Source organism: Toxorhynchites rutilus, chromosome 3 (assembly GCF_029784135.1).
Source record: "Toxorhynchites rutilus septentrionalis strain SRP chromosome 3, ASM2978413v1, whole genome shotgun sequence".
NCBI classification, from domain to species: Eukaryota; Metazoa; Arthropoda; class Insecta; order Diptera; family Culicidae; genus Toxorhynchites; species Toxorhynchites rutilus.
Window position 1 is genome coordinate 210819197 of NC_073746.1, and position 20811 is coordinate 210840007.

At 38.0% G+C, this 20811-nt stretch overlaps 1 protein-coding gene across 2 annotated transcripts in view; it reads left to right on the top strand.

Moving 5' to 3' along the window:
• Positions 1–747: 747 nt before the first annotated feature.
• The window catches only part of LOC129780079 (transforming growth factor-beta-induced protein ig-h3), a 35976-nt gene continuing 15912 nt past the window's right edge, over positions 748–20811 (top strand). The window contains exons 1-3 of one of the 2 annotated variants that reach the window (XM_055787993.1): positions 748–977; positions 4148–4401; positions 17307–17532. In XM_055787993.1, coding sequence (XP_055643968.1) covers positions 907–977; positions 4148–4401; positions 17307–17532 — 551 coding nt within the window. In that variant the 5' untranslated portion in view covers positions 748–906. The remainder of the gene's footprint in view (positions 978–4147; positions 4402–17306; positions 17533–20811) is intronic. The other variant, XM_055787994.1, reaches the window with a different exon arrangement.

Genomic DNA, 20811 nt, shown 5'->3' on the forward strand with positions numbered 1-20811 from the left:
ACAAGCCGAAACCAAGGCGCCTAGAAGTATATCCTAAGGTGAGGTCGTTTCGTCACTAAGTTGGGTAGGGGAGCGGTATATGAAAACAGTACGGAAGAAAGCAGAAGGGGAATTATTTGCTTGAAGCGTGAAAGAGACAGACTAATCACGAGCGAGCTAGGGCACAAGCGTATTGTTTTGTTTACAAACAAAACACAGTAGACTTCCAAAATGGCTGAATAGTGGTTTTAGCAAGTTGGTCCACCGTAGGATATACTTATAGGCGCCCTTGTCGAAACCAAACGCCAACTTGTGAAATAAGCTTCACTGTACACCCATACCTCGCTTTACGGCCTAGATACGTTCCTGGCCCGCTAAGAAAAAAGCCGTATAAAGAATCAATTATTCCAATACAAATTCATACAAACTCTATCGGATCGGTTCCAAGATTGTTCAACGAAAAGCCGTATAAAGAGCGGCCGTATAGCGAGGTATGGGTGTACTTTCTTCTAAACTTGATAGCGATGATCGCGCGTGGCCTAAGAATCCCATTTCCAGTCCGATGTAAAGTTCGGGAGAGAAAGCTAAAACAAAATAGATGAAACAACGCTCCAAAAGCGCGTTCATGTGTAAGTGATCCTTCTAGAAGCATCGATCACCACACAACACCACGGTTACTTTCATGACGCGTATTATTATTATTTATGCCGGGCAAAATACAGCTATGCAAACTGCCCAAACAGGTGGAATGTTATAAATACAACCACAAACCGGAGGAGCGCATCAGTTTCAGTTTAAATCCCGCCAGGCCGAGATAGTCGTGATCGGTGTGTCGGAAGTAGTGACTAAAGGTGTTCAAGTGCATAAAAAGCGAACAAAGGAGAAATAAATTTCCCCTGAAGTGAAATTCGCCTTCTGATCGAGAGGATGAAGCACTTTCCTCTTATCTCATTAGGACTTTTAGTGTCGATATTCGTCAGCTCGTCGATATGTTTGGAGTAATGAATTAATATTTTAATACGAACGGTTTCGCTCATTCAACTCATCTTAACTCATTAATCTTCTTCACGATCATCTTAACTGGCAGCAAAAATTGAGAGATAGATTGAATAAAAAGTGATAGCGATGCGTAACGGTGCTGTTGATTCCGAGAATAATATGATAATAGAACCTAGTCGATTGTTGATAATTAAAGCTCCAGCTCTGAGATGCAAATGCTTCAAATGCGAATAGAACATGCTACATGGAACAGGAAAAGTATCACAGCAGCTTTTGTTGGTCTAACGGCTGAATCGATTCAGTAATAGCGCAGTGTTATTTCCTTTCTTGTGTGTTGTTAATTTATATCTTTCTCTGTGGCGAATTACAAATAACGTTCTTGAATCGATTCATCCTTTTTTTCGTGGCTGGAAGTTTTATATAGACGACATACACGATATTCATGCTAAAACTTGAGTTACGAGAACTGTTCAATAAGTTAAGAAAATTTGAAATGTACAAGTATCTGAGCTCATTGCATTATTGTTCTTCAAAACATAAAAAAGGTCCACTCTTAGAGAGAGAATGATATCCAAAACATATTTTTTGAACACAACAATCGCTTTTTCAGGATTCAAAAAATGTTGTCCACGCGATTTTTTTAAGTGCGCGAATTGGAAAAAGTTTTTTGCTATTCAAATCAGAACTATACTGTGGATGGTCCATCTACTCGTTCGCAGTGATGTGGACCTTTGTAATGTGGATTAGTACATCTAATTTATATTACGCAACTTAAAAAAAAACTCTGAAACAATTTGTTTCTTAGATGTTTCTGTTTTTTGATGTAGAACTACGTCTTTCAGGAAGGGTGCCAAATCAGAAAACAGGTCACGTTTTTATGAAATAAAGTTAACGTTAATAACTATTTTTCTGTGAACGAATTCTCATGATTTGTATACCAATCGAATCGCAAATTCTCTAAGATTTGTTTGAAAAGTTATAAATTACAATTCGCTAATCTATAAACTGGACGAACTCCTTTTTCCCATACATTTGTTCTGCAGATTTGTTTGCTAACCCTACCCGTATTTCGAATGCTTATAACTCGAACATTTCGTAACAGATCGGAAAGATGTTCGCATCAATTGATAGGAAATATTTCTACGCGTCTATCACAATTAATAAATTGTTATTTATCATTAGATGAACAATTGAATAACTGTAAAATGTCAAGCGTTATCTAAAGCCCTAACTGCTAAGTTTTGATTGGTCCGATTTACGGTTTCCCCAACACAGACTTCAAAATCGATGTAGCTGTGGAAATCCGCTCTGCAAATATACATGCAAGTCGAGGGTGTTTTCGTTCCCACTGGGCTATGTTTCCCTAACACGGACATCAAAATCAATGTGCCTGGGGGAATCCGCTTTGTCAAAACATGCGAGTCGGGGATATTTTTTGGTGTTGAGTACTTTTGTACTCGCTTGTTGTTGTGCAGACCGGAATATGTTTTCCCTAAACATACTTTGAAACTTAGAAGCCTGGGGAAATCGTCCGTTCAGATATTAGAGGTGAATGAACTTTCGCGGTTCGAGAACTACGTAAACATGAGATGTGCAATAATTTCAGAGGGAAATGTAAAATACAATGATCGTTTGACAATTCTTCCGTTCACATGTTTTGGTAGTCCTAGACATCATATTAAACGTAAAAGGACGTCCATCAAATTTATTTGTAACGAAGAACATGATCTATTACAAAAAATTCCATGCATTCTAAAATAATATTTGAAGTGGTAAACAAGTGGATTGCACAATGTAATTGCGTAGTTCTACGTCGGAAATATGCGGTCGTGTCCTACATACAACCCCTTCCAATTTTTTATTATTAAAAATGGATCTAAATATATTGAGCAAGATATTTTTCTGTTATGACCCTTTTGTATGTTTGAGTATTTCATTTCTACATGTTGCTACAAAGGGTGCACCCGTGGCCGAATGGTTAGCATCTCACATGATCATGCCGGGTGTTCGGGTTCGATTCCCGTTCTGGTCGGAGGGATTTTCCGTCAAAGAAATTCCCTTCGACTTGCACTGTGGTCACGCGTATTCTAAAGCTTGCCCCTCGGAATACATTAAAGGCGTGTTATTTGGCTGAAGAAATCTCAACTTAGTATTACTAAATGACGCTAGTTAATGCATACGTTGAGACGGCAAAAGTTGCACAGGGAACGTGAATGCCATTCAAGAAGAAGAAGGTCGCTACAAGATTTTCGTCTGTTGATGGTGGAAGCTTTTTCGATTTTGGTTTTTAGAGTTTAAAGTTGATTCAACCCAACGACTCAGCAGTAATTATCACTTGATGCATAAATAATTTAGGGTGGAAGTACACTTTTTGATCGGCTTTTTGAATTTGTTTGAGATTTGATACAACCATGTTTATCACTCTCTAATTATCAACAGTGGAAAACAATGTAAATATCAAACACTGAAAATTTTTACTAAAATATTTTACGTATGTTAGTACATGGTTTAAGGAACAGGTAAAAAAGTCAAAACACACAAGAATTAAATATCTGCTTGTCGTGTTTTGTGTCAAACATATTTGATCAGTAGTATTTGATCATTTGTCAAATAGTGTCAAATATTTGGATTCGAGCAAACAGTGTACTTTTACGCTTAGGGGTGTCTTCATATACGTATCCCAACTGTTTGTTATTGTAGTGTTTCACTTCTATTGATTATTACCGAAATAAAATAGCAAGTTGATTTGAGCTATATCCGTTCTTCGTAATTTAAACGCAAAATGAAAATCGATTTTTAGAGTAAAGGAAAGTCATAACAAATTCGAATCCTTCCCAGAGCTGCAAAAAAAAAGATCAACTGTTTCTGCTGGTGATTCTCGTCGGGTACTTGAACTAGTATCGTGGCTGCTGTTCATTATTCAATCTCGAAATTGCCATGCCTCCATCACTCGTTCGCTCAATGGTCGCCGGTCATTATACTATTAAACTCTATCAAACGCTTCTGTGTATTAATCAAAACTGCTGACACTCTTGATCGTATGCTGTTTTATCTTTATTTGCCGGGAATGCACTCAACAAAACACACATGAACCACAACACGATCGCTAACTTTTGGGCACATTGCTTTCATTTCGGGCGAACGTACAAAAAAAAACAACTTTTTGTAGCTTATTCGACGAGAACCCCTTTAGACTAACACAGTTCGATGAAGAGTTCGCTAATTGGCAAAAGAACTTCCAAAACTTTCGGGGTGTGCACAACGAGGGAGACGGTAGCAACATTGGATTAGTGTGGCCGTTTAGTAACGTTCATGATGAACCGCTTTCCAGGACTCCGACGGAGTTTCAGTTCGCAGCTGATGCGCAACCGGCTTTCGACCGACAGCCAGAACCGCATCTAGAGAGAGATCGTGAATCACTGGGTAAGTAAATTTCCTTCCTACACTCAATCAGATCCAGTCAAACACAGATTTTTCGGCTACTTATTCAGGCTTTGTCGATTATTCATTAACCCTTTAACCTACAAGATCGAGTTCCACTCGTGATAAATCCAAAATTATCAAAATTATTATATCTATCCTGACTCGTGGTGCACTTACCTTACCGTCATACCGTTTAGTTGTAAGCTGCTTTATAAAAAAAATGCTCGAGATAATATGCGATCTCATAACCCTGAAAAATACGTGAAAACAAGCTACTCTAGTCAGAAGCATTTCGTTGAAGCCTTATGATGAAATTTTGATCATATTTATAGGTAACAAAGATAACAGAACAAGAAATGCCGGGGGTTCCAGTTCAATTCCCGTTATGGCCGAGAGATTTTTTTGTCAAAGAAATGTCTTCCGACTTGCACTGTGGTCATGCGTATTCTAGAGCTTGCCACTCCAGAATACATTCGAGGCGTGTCATTCGGCATAGAAATGATGATGATGGTCCCCCCTCCTTCCCCTACAGAGGTTTGAGCAAGACGAGTTATCTAAAGATATTTTATTTATTTTTTCTCAACATTGAAATCAGTTTAGCAAACATGAAAAACGAACTGATTTTATTTACAGATATAAGTTCAAAAAATTGCGATGTCAAAAAACAAGCCAATACTCAGTCATATCCGCCACAGAGCCGATATGGTCCCGACGAGGACCTTGCAGCCAAGTGGTCCACCAGAGCATAAGTCCAACCGCCAGCCTTGTTTTGGATTGACTATGAATACCCTCATTCAGAGAAATCGAAAAAATTTCATTTACGAAAAATTCCTAGACCGGCACTTTAAAAACTTTCAATTTAATATCCTTCATATTTGTGTCTCGCGCGCGACGCTCAAACTTTTGTAGACTACTTTAAATTTTTTTTAACTAATAAAACTATAAAAACGACAAAATAAAAATAAAAATAGTCCATCATCACCAAGATCATGACAGACATAAAAGAGATCAATACAAATTTAAAAAAAAAGATAATTTAAAAAAAATTAAATAATCTACATAGTATAATCCGTTCAAAAAAAACTTCGTCAGATTCATTGAAAATATTGAAATCTCAACTAAGTACTACTAATAAAAATGGCGCAAATAGTACCTTCATTGAGAAGGCAAGAGTTCCACTGGGAACGTTAGTACCAAGAAAAACCCCGATTATCCGCTAGTGGATGATCCTATGTGCGGACTATTCGCGACAGCAAGTTCTTCGCTATACGGCCGCTCTTTATACGGCTTTTCGATGAACAAGCTTGGAATCGATCCGATAGAGTTTGTTTGAATTTGTATCGGAATAATTGATTTGTTATACGGCTTTTTTCTTAGCGACCCAGGAACGTATCTAGGCCGTAATGCGAGGTATGGGTGTATTTTAAACTTTTAAACCTTCCTGGAATTTGCAAGTGAGTGGTAGGATCATGCTCTTTTGTTTTGGTCATGGCTTTCACATTATCTGACCACTGGTGCACACGATTTTATAGATGGATAGTTTCATGATTTCTGTATTGATAAAACGCTGTTTTCATGCCGAAAGTCTTTTTTTTTCGTGTTTGCACATTTTTAATCCATTATTGTGTTATTCGCGATTTTCGTTATTCGCGGTGACCTTGCCCGACTATTCCGCAGATAAACGGAGTTCTACTGTAGTTCAATTAGTTTAAAATACAAAAAAATTAAATCAGCTAAGCTTCCGGTTGACCAAATCTGCATTGTCGGGCCCTTCCGACCGATACAGCACGTAACAATTGTGTTGCTCGGTTACGCAATGTTAATAGCTGATGGTTCCTGTGGCAATGAAAATATCGCTTTTGAAGTCACAGGTACAGATAACTTGCCAAACCAAATATTTATGAGTGAACTTCGACAGTTTCACATGCTTGAAAAAGTCCATCCCCTTTCTGCTCCCGGTTGCCATATAGAAACTCTGCCCGGAAAGTTGTTTGTACCGTTTTGTCTCATATTCCGAACACTTCATTTTCAAATGTGAATTTACTAAACTTTTATGTTTTAAATAATTGAGTAATGGAAACACAGATATTTTTTGGGATATAGGCTTGATTTTGACATCATTTAGAGGTATCGATATAGTCTATAATTTATAATATTAGACATTTGCAAAAAAGTGACAGTCAAAACCAATGATAAAGGGCCTGATTCTCGAATACACTACGAATACACTTCACGGTGGAAACGGAATGAAACGTATTCGCGATGGCAACGGTACGGTGTCGACATTTGGATACGAGATTAGTTTCCCACTAAACTTATCATTTTAATATCAAATTATCTTCAGATGAAATTTTTGTATGAGATTATTATATCACATGAAGAAAATAAAGTTTTCCACTTACATAAAATACCAGTTTGGTACGAAGAAGTTAATTTTCATTAATGATTTTTTATTGGAAAAGTGCTCATTCTGCCTGAAAACTCATTCTTTTTTTTCCAAAATATATATTTTTATCAAGGCTCGCTCATATGGCGTTAGTCTCACGGGGCCGGGAGTCCAATACTTTGACAATTTTTCTTATTATCTATGTTAGTAATATGTAACCGATTACTCGCGGTTGGCTCGAGTATTACAAGTGTTTTCGTAATTGGGATGTTGTTGTCTACAATGCTCTGTACGTGTGCCCGACACGGGATACTTCCTATTAGGATGCAGCTGACCATTAATCAGCAACGCCCCCCTAGTCTGTAATCCATATCTGGCGTGGTGCATCTTTCTCGATTCGAGGAATCCAGGATAGAATGGTCACTAACCGGCGCAATCATCAGTTCGTGTAGAGTTGTCATGAGCGGTACAAACTTTGGCTCTTGTTGAATGTTCAGTGGACTGCACAACCTTTGGCCCGTGTATCTGTAAAGAGTGTGTGTATGTATTGCCGCGACTAAGTAAAAGTTTATCGATCGGATAGGAGGGATATGAAACGGGGACACAACGAAGGAAACATTAAACGTTGACATCGGCGTTTCTGAGGAACAGGTATAGATGAAGCAGAAGATCAGGATCACGGCTACCTAAGATATCCCGGACGGGGATATACGATTGTCTGCCTTGTGCTCTAAGTGCTCTAGAAAGCTGAGAGCGAGCAGCATGGAACCGGATACACGACCAGACAACATGCTCGATGTCGTGGTAGCCATCGCCACAATCACAAAGATTGTTTGCTGCGAGCCCAATGCGATAGAGATGCGCATTTAGGTTGTAGTGATTGGACATAAGCCGAGATATCACGCGAATGAAATCACGACCTACATTCAATCCCTTGAACCATGCACTCGTCGAGACCTTAGGGATAATCGTGTGTAACCAACGACCGAACTCATCTTCGCTCCACATGCGCTGCCAACAACGAGTGTGTGCTGACGAGGAATGTGAAAAAAATCGTTATAAGCAATTTGCCTTTCAAAAAGTGTGCCTTCTGAAGCACCCACCTCAGCTAGCGAGTCCGCGAAAACTCATTATTATCTTCGACACTTCACTAACTCGTAAAACGTAGTTCAATGGCGTGCCGTTTATTTCGTTCCCACCGTGAAGTATATTCGAGAATCAGGCCCAAAATGTTTGCGTTAGCAAATTCTGTAAAAAACAAGCATCGTTAATTTTTCAGTTTTTGTTATTTTTTCAACTATTTTGTTTGTTGTCTTCATGTTAAGTGCTAGAAAAGTTAAGAATCTAACATCAATGGACGAAAGAAAAAAGATATTTTATGCAGAAATCTTCATTCAAACTAATCTCGTATCCAGATGTCGACACTGTACCGTTGTCATCGCGGATACGTTTCATTCCGTTTCCACCGTGAAGCGTATTCGAAGTGTATTCGAGAATCAGGCCCAGTGTTCGGAATATGAATCAAATTTCTACGTATTATTCAAATTACGAACACTTTATTTTTAAATGTGAATTTACTGAACTTCAATGTTATAAATAATTTAATATTCAAAGCCCTGACATTCTTTGGGGTTATAGACTTCATTTTAAAATCATTTACAGGTATCGATATCGATATAGAGCCCTTGGTTCCGAAACCATGTAAACTATAAGAAACAAATACAATCAATAATTACAAAAACAAAACCCATTTTTTGCGAGCATAACAAAAAGACTAGCCAATTGACTTTAATTTGACCAGTTTTTCACCATGTATATGTATTTGTAAATCAATTTCATTGTAGTCAAATAATAAAGAAGGCTCTATTGTATCCAAAAATCAAATTAATTTCGCGAAAAAGTACCATTTTGAGTAATGAGACACTGTTTAATAGCTATCAAAGCTTAAGTGTTCGGAATATGAGACAAAACGGTAGCTTGTTATGATCTAGGTTTCGTCGTCCATCATCAATAGAACTTCGTCAGCACCGTCGTGTATAATATCAGGGATTATATCCGTATTTTGGACATCCTTTTTTTATCGTTGCGATTGGGAGCCACCGCCTTCTAATAAATCGACAGTGCGGTGGTTTTTTTGCTTGATGCACGGTTGTACACGACACTCGCACCTTGTTTGCGACACCTCGGACTTCCGTTGGGGTTAGGATTGGGTGATCTTGGATCGTTATTCGACATTTCTTCTCCAATTTCCGATTCGTAGATTTTTTTTGATATTTGTTTCTCAGTGAATATCTGTTTCAATTTTACCAAAACTCACATGACTAATTTCATGAACATTGGATCCCTTTCAACGTTGTCAAATTAGTGGTCGTAAAGGGCCTGGCCGGGTAAGGGAGTTAAAGTGCCTCCAAACCAAATCACTAGCTGTATGTCAAGTATTGTATAGGATATTAAATAAGAAATTTTGGTGGTTTTTTTGAACCCCTATGTGGATTAACATAGGATCTATAGTGAAAAACGTACTTTTTCGTTTATTTCATGCCATCCTCAAAAGCTAAAAGATAAAAAATTTAAAAAAATACTGAATGTGCATCTCATTAAGGTGTATCGAGAAAAATCATAAAAAAAAATTCATCAAAAATTGAAGTACTAAAAAAATATTGAAATTCTGAGTTTTTTTTTGAGATTTAGAGATTCAGTACTACTCTAATTCATATTTAAATGTGTTCTTACGGTTTTTCTAGATATGTGTGATTTGTTTCAGTGTTGTGCGGTACAATTTTTTTTAATATTTTCAAAGGGCCTCGCTGGGTACGGGATTAAAAAGTGCCCCCAAACCAAGTCACCAGCTGTATGGAAAATATTGTATAGGGTACTAAATATGAAATTTTGACAGTTGTACCATATATTTGAGTTCTTATATGGGTCTATGGTGAAAAACGTACTTTTTCGTTTATTTTACGCCATCCTCAAAAGCTTCGAGATAAAAATTTGAAAAAAAAACTGAATGTGCATCTTACTGCGGTGTATCAAGAAAAATTTACAAAAAAATGTTTATCAAAAATTGAAGTACTAAAAAAATATTGAAATTTAGAATTTTTTTTTGGATTATAAATTCGGTACTACTCTAATCCATATTAAATATGTTCCTACGGCTTTTCTAGACATGTGTGATTTTTTTCAGAGTTTTTCAGTGCTGCGCGGTACAAAAAATTTTTTGTTATGTTTTTAAAGGGTCTGGCTGGGTGCGGGAGTAACAAGTTCCCCCAAACCAAATCACCAGCTGTATGTAAAATATTTTATAGGATACTAAAAAAAACATTTTGGCAGTAGTACCATATATTTGAGTTCTTATATGGTACAACATAGGATCTATGGTGAAAAATGCACCTTTTCGTTGGTTTTGTTTACATGTGGCGTAATTTTTTCCTGAATTTTTAAGAGCATTGCGAGACACAAAAATAATTTTCTTCATCGTCTGCATTTTTTTTCTTGAAGTCGATAATTTTATTCTATTCTTGGTTTTCAATTGTGAGATTTAAAAAAAAAATATTAGGATTAATAAATCCGAATGATTTTTTCACAAGGACTTTATTTTTTCTCACAGAGCTCTATCGTACTGCTGACTCCTATGAATTTACCATCTAAATCCAATTTTCAGAAATTTTTAATGATGAAAACATAAACAAATTAAATTATTTCGACTGCAAAAAATGGTAAAACAAAACGAAAAAAACTCATACTTCAATAACATAATAAGCTTACGTAGAGATGTATCGAAGGCAAAGTTCATATCAGGTCTGAACTCCTCGAAAATCGATTGTGATCTCATATATTTCTCTGCTTTCCTCTTTCAAGTATAAATTACGGACCCGGGATGAAACCGTATCGGCAACATCTCGTGTATTTAAACCTTTATGAGCCCGTGGAAACTAGGCAACGAATCGACTCCAACTCCACAGAACGTAATCCTTACATGAGAAATAACACATATTTATCTTTGGAATAATTTTAATTATTGAAACAGTTCGAAAAAATGGTGGCAATATAGTTGCTACTACTCGATAACCCCAAAACACTGTTTGCCGTTGCCTTGTAAATTCATTTTATTGCGCCTTTGGTTATAGTTGGTTGGTTTTGAATTATATAGACTTTAAACTCTGCTATGGTTATAAAAAAAATCAAAACAATATTTCTAGTGCAGTGATATCGATTATTTCAGCGATTTGCAATAATTCTAGTGCGGCGAAAAAAAACTCTTTTTTATATAGAGTTTCAAAGAAAAAAATAAAATTTGAATTTTCCATCTAATACACTATTTATTTTATTGAAAAAATTGCATGTTTACAGTGGAAAACTTATTAACTTGTTGCATTTTCAACGAATTCAAACAGAATTTTATGCCGGCGCTCTAAAATCGTGGTTTTGTTACATAAAAATGACTCCTAAACTAATATCGTACATCTTTAACAACCAAAAAAATTGGGGTATTGTCAGATACCTTTAGATGTATTTGGTTAGATAAAATATTGAAATAATATTCCAAGTGCAGCAAAACATATTTTTCGTTGGTGGCAATGTAGTTGCCACTACCCGTAAAAGGGTGAAACGTTGCAATTTATCTTATAAGTTTCCTCGTGCATGTTTAAAGAAGCCATACTTGGCAGCTCTTTCCTGTTAGTTCCAGTTAGACATACAGTAAAGACAGTGCACCCATGGCCGAGTGGTCAGCGTCTCACATTATCATGCCGGGTGTTCGGGTTCGATTCCCGTTCTGGCCGGGGGATTTTTCGTCAAATAAATTTCTTCCGACTTGCACTGTGGTCACGCGTATTCTAGAGCTTGCCCCTCGGAATATATTCAAGGCGTGTTATTTGGCTCAAGAAGTCTCAATTATGTATTAATAATTGACGCTAGCTAATGCATACGTTGAGACGGCAACAGTTCCACAGGGCACGTTAACGCCATTCAAGAAGAAGAAGAAGAATAAGAAAAAGAAGAAGAAGACGTACAGTAAAACCTGTTTTTGTGCGGTTTTTATTGTGGGATTTTTTGTGCGGTATATGAAAAGAAGCATATTTGACGAAATTTTCGTCCATTTAGTTTTTATCGATGGTTTATATGCATTTCAGTGCGAAAAAGCATATCTGCGTCTCAATTATCCACTTCTGAAATCATTCACCTCCTCCCATTAAATGCTCTAAGTTTTTCTAAGTTTTTGCATGACATGATTTCTAACAGCAACACGTTTCGACATGCAGCTAAAAACACTAAACAGCCACGCACAACCAAAAAGGCAAACTGTCCTATCGCAAAGCATGGAAACAAAAGGAAATTGAACGGTGAACGGTGTGGATTTGAGTTATTTTCTTGGGGGAAACTTTCTTCATGCGGTCCTTATCTACCGCACAAAAAAAGTTTTTTTCAAAATGTGTACCGAACACGAACACTATGCCCCGCACAACAAAAGGTTTGCCTGTAGTTTTAAGTAGATATTAACCTAGTAGTATTGAATTTTTATGAGGGCACTCATGTTCAGGCCTGTTGAGAGTCATGAATGAAGTGAGTCACTTTGTAAAGCTCACAAGTTCATCCGGGATTTTTCCGCAAATAATCCTCAGCGGCATTAGCGTAGTGAATGTTGAACGGAGCTATGAATGCATCATCTAAAAGATATAGCTGTTGCTGCACTTCATCTCACATTAGAAAGCTTTATTTTTTTAGCTTAATTTGAGTCCATTCCTGCCGTTTTGTTTTCCATACGTACGGAGCTGCTTTATCGTTCTCGAGAATTGCGGAAGTTCTTCATGAAACTAAACGCCTCGCACAAAGGCTTCGTGCCGCGGGCCGAAATGTGCAGGAACAAGGAGGGAGGCATCATGACGAACAAACACGAGGTGATCGAAAGGTGGAGGCACCACTACGATGAACCCCTAACAGCGTACAGACAGGAGGCCAAGACGGCGTTGAGGAGGACTATACCGGTGCAGTGAACATCGACGACGTACCACTCCCGACGATGGGTGAAGTTGAGGAGACCATTAATCAGCTAAAGAACCACAAAGCAGCTTGTAAGGATGGACTAGTAGCGGAGCTCTTCAAGGGAGGTCCGAGAAAACTTGTAGAGTGTATGCACCGGTTGATAGTCAGGATCTGGGACACAGAACAGCTTCCGAAGGAGTGGAAGGACGGGGTAATCTGCTCCATCTATAAAAAAGACGACAAGCTAGATTGTGGGAACTATCGTGCCATCACAATCCTGAATGGTGCCTATAAAATTTTGTCTCAGATCCTGTTTCGCCGTCTATCGCCAATAGTAAGTAGATTTGTGGGATGTTATCAGGCCGGATTCATGCCTGGTTGCTCGACGACGGACCAAATTTTTACATTGCGGCAGATCCTTCAAAAGAGCCGCGAGTATCAGGTCCCTACGCACCACATTTTCGTTGACTTCAAGACCGTATATGATAAAATCGACTGACGACAGCTATGGAGGATCATGGAGGAACACGGCTTTCCCCGAAAGCTGAGAAGACTGATTCAGGCAACGATGAACGGTGTGCGGTGCAGTTTGTGGATCTCAGGTGAGCTATCGGAATCATTTGAGACACAGGGGACTTCGACAAAGCGTTGGACTCTGCTCTTCAACGTGGCGCTGGAAAGTGTTATGCGGAGAGCGGGCTCCAACATGCGGGGCACGATTTGCAACTAGTCAGTTTATCTGCTTCGACGACGTGGACATAATCGGAAGAACACATGCGACGATAGCCGACTTGTATACTCGACTGAAACACGAAGCAGGGCTGATTGACATGCTAGCAGGAGGGATTGATCGCAACAGAGTTCTTCTTGGTAGTAGTATCGTGATCGACGGCGACGAGCTCGAGGTGGTAGAAGAATTTGTCTACCTTGGCTCGTTGATAACAACTGACAACAACAAATTGTGAAATTCGTGAAATTCGTAGACTCATAGTCAATGGAAGTCGTGCCTACTATGGGCTCCGCAAATCCTTGAGGTCCCACAAGCTCCGACCCCGTACGAAGTGTATCATGTACAAATCCCTAATTCGACCGGTTGTTCTCTATGGGTACGAAGCATGGGCGGTACTTGAAGAGGACTCAAAAGCGCTTGGTGTTTTCGAACGTCGAGTGCTCAGAACAATATACGGTGGTGTACAGGAAAACGGAGTATGGAGAAGGAGAATGAACCACGAACTGGAGCAACTCTAAGGCGAACCCAGCATCTAGAAAGTCGCCAAAGCTGGACGAGTGCGATGGGCAGGTCATGTTGCATGATTGCCGGACTACAAATATGGTGTTCGCATCGAATCTGGTAGGTACAAGAAGGAGAGGAGTCCAGCGAGCGTGATGATTGGACCAGGTGGAGTAGGACTTGACAAGAATCGGTGCAGCCGGGAGTTGGAGAACTGCGGCCAGGGATCGGGTTTTTTGGCGAAAAGTAGTGAATCAGATCTAATCTCAATGGAATGTAGAATCATAGTAAACAAATAAAAACTGAGATTACTCGAACAACTGAAGAAGCCAATCCACCGAGCGACAGGAGAATTATAAGAAAAAAATCAATATTTATTTGTGTAAAAGTTATTGTTTTCAAAAACATTATTTATTAGGTTCTTTTAACATGAAAAAGTTTTGTTTTGTAGAATTTTCAATTTGTGAATCTGTTTTGAATCTTTCAAACATTGTCATGTATAAAACTAATGTGACCACAGCTCCCGGTCCCGTTTATACAGAGGCAAACCAGCCCAGGCAAGACACTCAAATAAATCGAGAAGAATTATGATGATGACGACTTAGTCTCGTTATTAGAGTAGTTGGACGGTGCCTCGTTTTACATTCGGTTTCATGCTGTGATGGAATCTGCCCTTCCAGAGCACTTTTCTGTGATTTTACATCGCGACAACGCTCGGCCTCATGAGGCAAATCCTTAAAATCCTACTTGAAGATACTCGAATGGGAATTCTCATCCCACTTACTGTATTCATTTATTTATTTATTATTTATTTCTTTGATCATCTGACAAATGTCTTAATGAATATAAACATAAAAAACAAATTTTAAAATACAAACACATTAAAAAACATGAATGCGTCCAATCCTTTGACGAAATCTGGTAGATGACTCTCCAAACTCGAACAGATCTTCTACTATCGAGAAAGCACGAATCATTCCCGTTACGGGTTCATTATGACCAAAACTAGAACGGTGTGTCGCGGGCTGTAAAAGGCTTGTTGAGCGAAGAACTCTGGATGGCGCACGCATATTGATGCGGGAAAGTAGCACGGGTGAGTCAATTTCATCGTTGAGTAACTTGGCGACGAGCGTACATTGTTGATGTTTCCGTCTTCGCTCAAAAGTATCCAACTCTAGCAAGAGACATCTGTCAGAATAATACGGAAGATTCTGAGGACAGTGCCATGACAGTGAGCTGAGAGCACGACGAATAAACATTTTCTGTACTCGTTCAATACGTAGGATCCACGATAGTTGATAGGGCATCCACACTACAGAAGCATTTTCCAAAATAGGGCGCACTAATGAACAATATAGCGCCTTCAAACAATAAGGATCCGTGAATTCTCGGGAGATCCTCAAGATGAATCCAAGTTGACGGTAGGCCTTGGAAGCTAACGTCGAGCGATGTATGCTGAAAGTAAGTTTCGGATCCAGTATCACACCGAGGTCGTTCACCGGATTGACACGGGCCAGCACATAGTTTTTCAGAGAGTAGTCAAAGGATATTGGCTCCTTCTTGCGATGAAATGTCATGATAACACATTTGGCAATGCTTACTGTCATTTTGTTCAATTGACACCACTAGGATTGGGCGATCTCGGATCGATTCTTAGAAGATCGATCTTTTCCATTCCGATTTCTGATTTTTTGGATCGATCTTTTGTACTCGAGAGAATCGAGAAAATCGATTTTTTTGCCTTCGATCTTTTCGATCTTTTTGTAGATTTGTTTTTCAGTATACATCGATTTTTTATCTCCCCAAAGCCCAACTAACATTTTTTTGAAACATAATGTCAACATTTGGATCGCTTCTTCTACGATTTATTTCTGTACACGGCTTACAGAGACAAGGCTAGTTCTTTGGCGAGTAAACATTTTTTTTGATGACGTCATCCGAGTCGTCAGTGTAAACAGTCGCCAGTTGTATTTTGTTTTCCGACTTACGCGTAAATGTTCCTGAAATGAAAAATCGAAAATGGTTCAATGCGCTGTGAGCGGGTGTATAAATTATGAAAATGTCATTATCGGGCCAAAAAAGAGATTCTTTCGCTTTCCGAAAAACCGAGAATTATGTTCCACATTTATCCACAAAATAAATGTTTTATCAAATTATTCATGGTATTAAATATAATCAACTATATTATCAACGCACAAACTTACAAAGCACGAAAAATAAAAAATAAGAACACATTGTTTACTTCAACGACTCAGATGACGTTACTAAAAAATGACTGATCCGGAGTAGCTAGCCTTGTCTCTGTAAGCCGTGATTTCTGTACAAATGCTGACAGAGACAGAACTAGCGGCAGCTACTGAGGGGTTGTACCAGTTGCGCAAATGATCACTGAACTTGATGTTGACATCAATTACAGGCGAAAGGTTGTTTTTTAAGGACTTGCATCAAAATCAAGAATCGGCTTCGACTAAATGACAGATGTACGATTGGTTTTTATGGGATCAGTGTAAGTTGAGTTCTGGGCGTATCGTTTTGGGCTGTTGTTGAATAGCGGTTGTTGAATCTAATAATGCTTTTTCAATTAATTTATCTATTAAAACGACTGCCTGACGGGACAAGATAAATGCATTATGTCCTTCATGCCCAAAACAAAATGCGTCTGATGTGTGAATAGAAATATGAAATTTGTATTCCCTGTTTGAAGGAAAAACAACATTCATATAGAATAAGCAGATAAATAAAAAAAGCTTTTAATTTTTCAAAGATCGATTCAGTAAAAATCGATTCGGCAAAGATCGATTCTTTGGTTCCGATTCAATCAGTGGATCGATCCCCACGCCGTTTGGAAAATCGATTCGACAGGATCGATCTTTTTGAAAAGATCGCCCAATCCTAGACACCACTCCTAGAAGCTGTTGAACAAGCTTCGTAACTGATGGCAATCCTCAATGCATTTTACGGTGAGAAAAATTATCAAGTCATCTGCGTAGATGAGAACACAACCTGGTTTCAAAAATGTGGTGACGTCATTGTAAAAAAATGGCAAACAATAGAGGTCCCAAGTTACTGCCTTGAGGAACTCCGGAAGCGGCGGTGAACGGTATTGAAAGATAGCTTCCAAAATGAAATATCAGCAGCGCTCTCCGTTAATCTTTCCATTTTTATGGAGATTCAAATGGTGATGTGACACGTTTTCTAATACTTTTTTGAACACAGTGTTCATTCTCACGAAAAACTTATGTTTTGTTAGGTCAATAATATTTTTACGCTAACATTCATTTATTTTCTTTCTTCTACCTTTTACAGAATCTGACACCGAGATTCTACCCAACACATACAGCAACCCAGACAATGGTCAACCATTGACACCAGCCAGACCATTCAATCCGGCGAATCAACCAGTTGACGCAAGTTCGTTATTCCAGCATCATTTCAACACCTTTTTCAATGCTCCGGATGCGGGTTTCTTCAGCGGTGGCTTCCCTGGTATCGGCTTCCTCGATTTGCAATCTATCAAACCATGGTGGAAAGGGTGAGTAGTATATCGACGAATTATAATTCTTGATTTCAAAAAAGCTACGCTAACATCTGAATAGAAATTATTGCTTTTTACCATCATAGTAAATGGTGGCGATGCACTCGGGCAAAATGCGTTTTAGCAAAACACTGTTGGATACAATAGAGCCTTATTTTTCATTTGACTACAATAAAATTGATTTACAAATACATATTCATGGTGAAAAACTTAAAATATGTTTAATCACTTTTGTCTCAAATTCCGAATACCATTTTTTGTCACTGACTCATATTCTGAACACTTTTGTCTCTAATTCCGAGAATTTAATTTAAAAAAAATCATAACTTTTAAACTACCGGACCGATATGATCGAAGTATCAAATTAAAGTCAATTAGCTAGTCTTTTTTAGGAAAAATGTTATGCTCGCGAAAAATTGGATTTTGTTTTTGTAATTATTGATTGTATTCGTTATTTATAGTTTACATGGTTTCGGCACTAAGGGCGCTATATCGAAATCGATACCTGTAAATGATGTTAAAATGAAGTCTATAACCCAAAGAATGTCAGGGTTTAGAATATTAAATTATTTATAACATAAAAGTTCAGTAAATTCACATTTAAAAATGAAGTGTTCGCAATTTGAATAATGCGTAGAAACTTGATTCATATTCCGAACACTAATGTTAATGAAGATTTCTGCATAAAATATCTTTTTTTTCATCTATTTATTGTAGATTCGTAACTTTTCTAGCACTTAACATGAAGACAACAAACAAAATAGTTGGAAAAACTACAAAAACTGAAAAATTAACGATGCATGTTTTTACAGAATTTGCTAACGCAAACATTTTGTTATTGGTTTTGACTGTCACTTTTTTGCAAATGTCTAATATTATAAATTATAGACTGTGTCGATACCTGTAAATGGAGTCAAAATGAAGCCATATATCCCAATATCCCAAATATCCCAAAGAGTGTCTGTGTTTTCATTAATCAATTATTTGAGACATAAAAGTTTAGTAAATTTACATTTGAAAATGGAGTGTTCGGAATTTGAGACTGTTCGGAATATGAGACAAAACGGTATTATGGCTCTGTGTGTGCCGTTTTAATTTTCACATTCATGTGTTGCAGTTCAGCTCGCATTATATTGCTGACTCAGCTGAGTGTGACCTTAAGAAAGCAAAATACAGCTGGGATTCCCTGAAAAAGGCAGCTGATGATGGTTCGTATAAGTTTACCCTGTGATAACAATATGCAACAAGAAACGAAAGAATACATAAAACAAGCGACCGGTATGATTCATTCGGGAGAAAGTTGTGTTCACCAAATCACGCTCCTTGATTACATTAACACTTTCGACGCCCCGTCACCCAGATATGGGTGATACTTTCCTCGCTCAAATTAAGTAGGATTTTTATAAGGAATTTGATAGAATAGGTACCTAAATGTAACTATAGGATATGAAGAAAAATAATTAAATCATAACCATAATATTATACTGTTTATACTATACTTTTTATTAATTTATAGTAGAGATGGTTTGTACTGCAGTTTTTTGCAGAACCCCTATATTATGACTTTGGCATGTGTTATTGTCATCAATTCGTCTTCAATTGAAAACAAATTGCTAGATCATGTAAAAGTAATCTATAAACTAAGTTTGATCTTCATTTAATAATTTAAACGTAAGTTGGGCTCTGCAAGAAACTCAAAAACGTCGCGTTGGGCGTCGAACGTGTTAACGGTTGTATGAAGTAGCAGCAGGTTAAAGCTTCATCGTTTGAATGTTGGTTTCTTTTTCGGTCGTTCGTGGGAGTTGTTTTGATGATTTCAAAGATTTGGTCTGTTTAATATATGACATTTCAGTTTTGGGGATACACTCATACGTTCCGCGTCCAGTGAATAATCTAAGATTATTTTTATACAAAAACGGCAGTTGAAACCAGTTTTTTTTTGACGATGGTAGTTCTGGAAGATTCCATTCTAATCGAGCTGAAATTAAGATGATTCAGAAGTGGAATAAATTTCAGAGGTTACGTAGAAAGAACGAGAATTGAGGGTTTGGATGTCTCTTTTTTTATATAATTAAATAATCCTTATCAGTGGTAGTACTATATTGGAACTACAAGGTGTTCCAATGATTCCCCAGTAAGCAAGTTCGAAAATTAAGAAACGAAGCACATGAAGCAACAAAATCCAATTAAACATTTAGTGCCAGCGTACTTTGGGTAGTACTTAATTTGGCTTCCGAAAATAGCTTGATTCTGTAGCGCATCAGTGCTCGTAGTGGCTCACTTATGCAAATGAGTTTAATTTATTCTAACCAGACAAAGTTTCTGATTGTTTATGGAGGCCAGTTATTTGTGTTTTTTTTTTGGAATTGAGCTGCTGTAGGTTTGCAGGAGCTGCACTATGTTCGTCAAATGTGTTGACTGCTTACACCAAAATGGTACTATGAAGCTATTTATTCCAATTTTATGAACGTATGAATTTAGAATATTATCAGCTATAAGGTTGATCGAAACTATACAGGGGCGTATTTACGGTTGTTGGAGTCGGGGGCAAAAAAAATGTGGGACCCCTTTTTTACTGTCATAATTTTCAGGTTTTTTTTTCAATAGTATCCATCTAAACTCTTTTTAACTTTAACTTATCTACCTCATGTCGCTGCGTTCCATCTGGGGAACATAGTGCCAAAGTAAAATATTTCCAACTCTTAGCTATGCCTAGATCTTTGGCCAAGAAAGATTGTGGTCTACTGTCTTGAATACGTCAGGCGTCAAGAACCTCAATGACGGAAAAGTTGCGGTGTCTCAGATATTACAGAACAAATTATCCAGCATTATGCATCTTGCCGAGGCGTCGGTGTCTGGTTGACCATCGTAACTTGGAATAACTGCTCGATGTACTCAAACCATCTCTTCAACTGGTCTGTCGGGTAGGTTAATTTCACGCTCCAGTTCACGCTAACGGCACCACGTGTTAGTGAGTTGCATCCTTAGCTCTTTTTTTCCATTCCGTCGCGGCTTTAGCGTCCACTCGTTTCTCTATCTCTCACCAGGTGATATATAAGATCTACTGTTTTCTCCGGGTGCGCGGTTCACCCAGGTTATTCTCACTGGTTGCAATGAAGGCTTTCTTGATGGCGGTTCACTTGTTTTCGACGCTGCCACAGACCGGAATCGGGACCTGAGTTCATCAAAAACTGCCCTTCAAAAAACGGAGACCTCGAGTCGGCGTGTGTTGAATCGATGTTCGAGTTTACAAAGTTCAATGGTTCAACTTGAAAT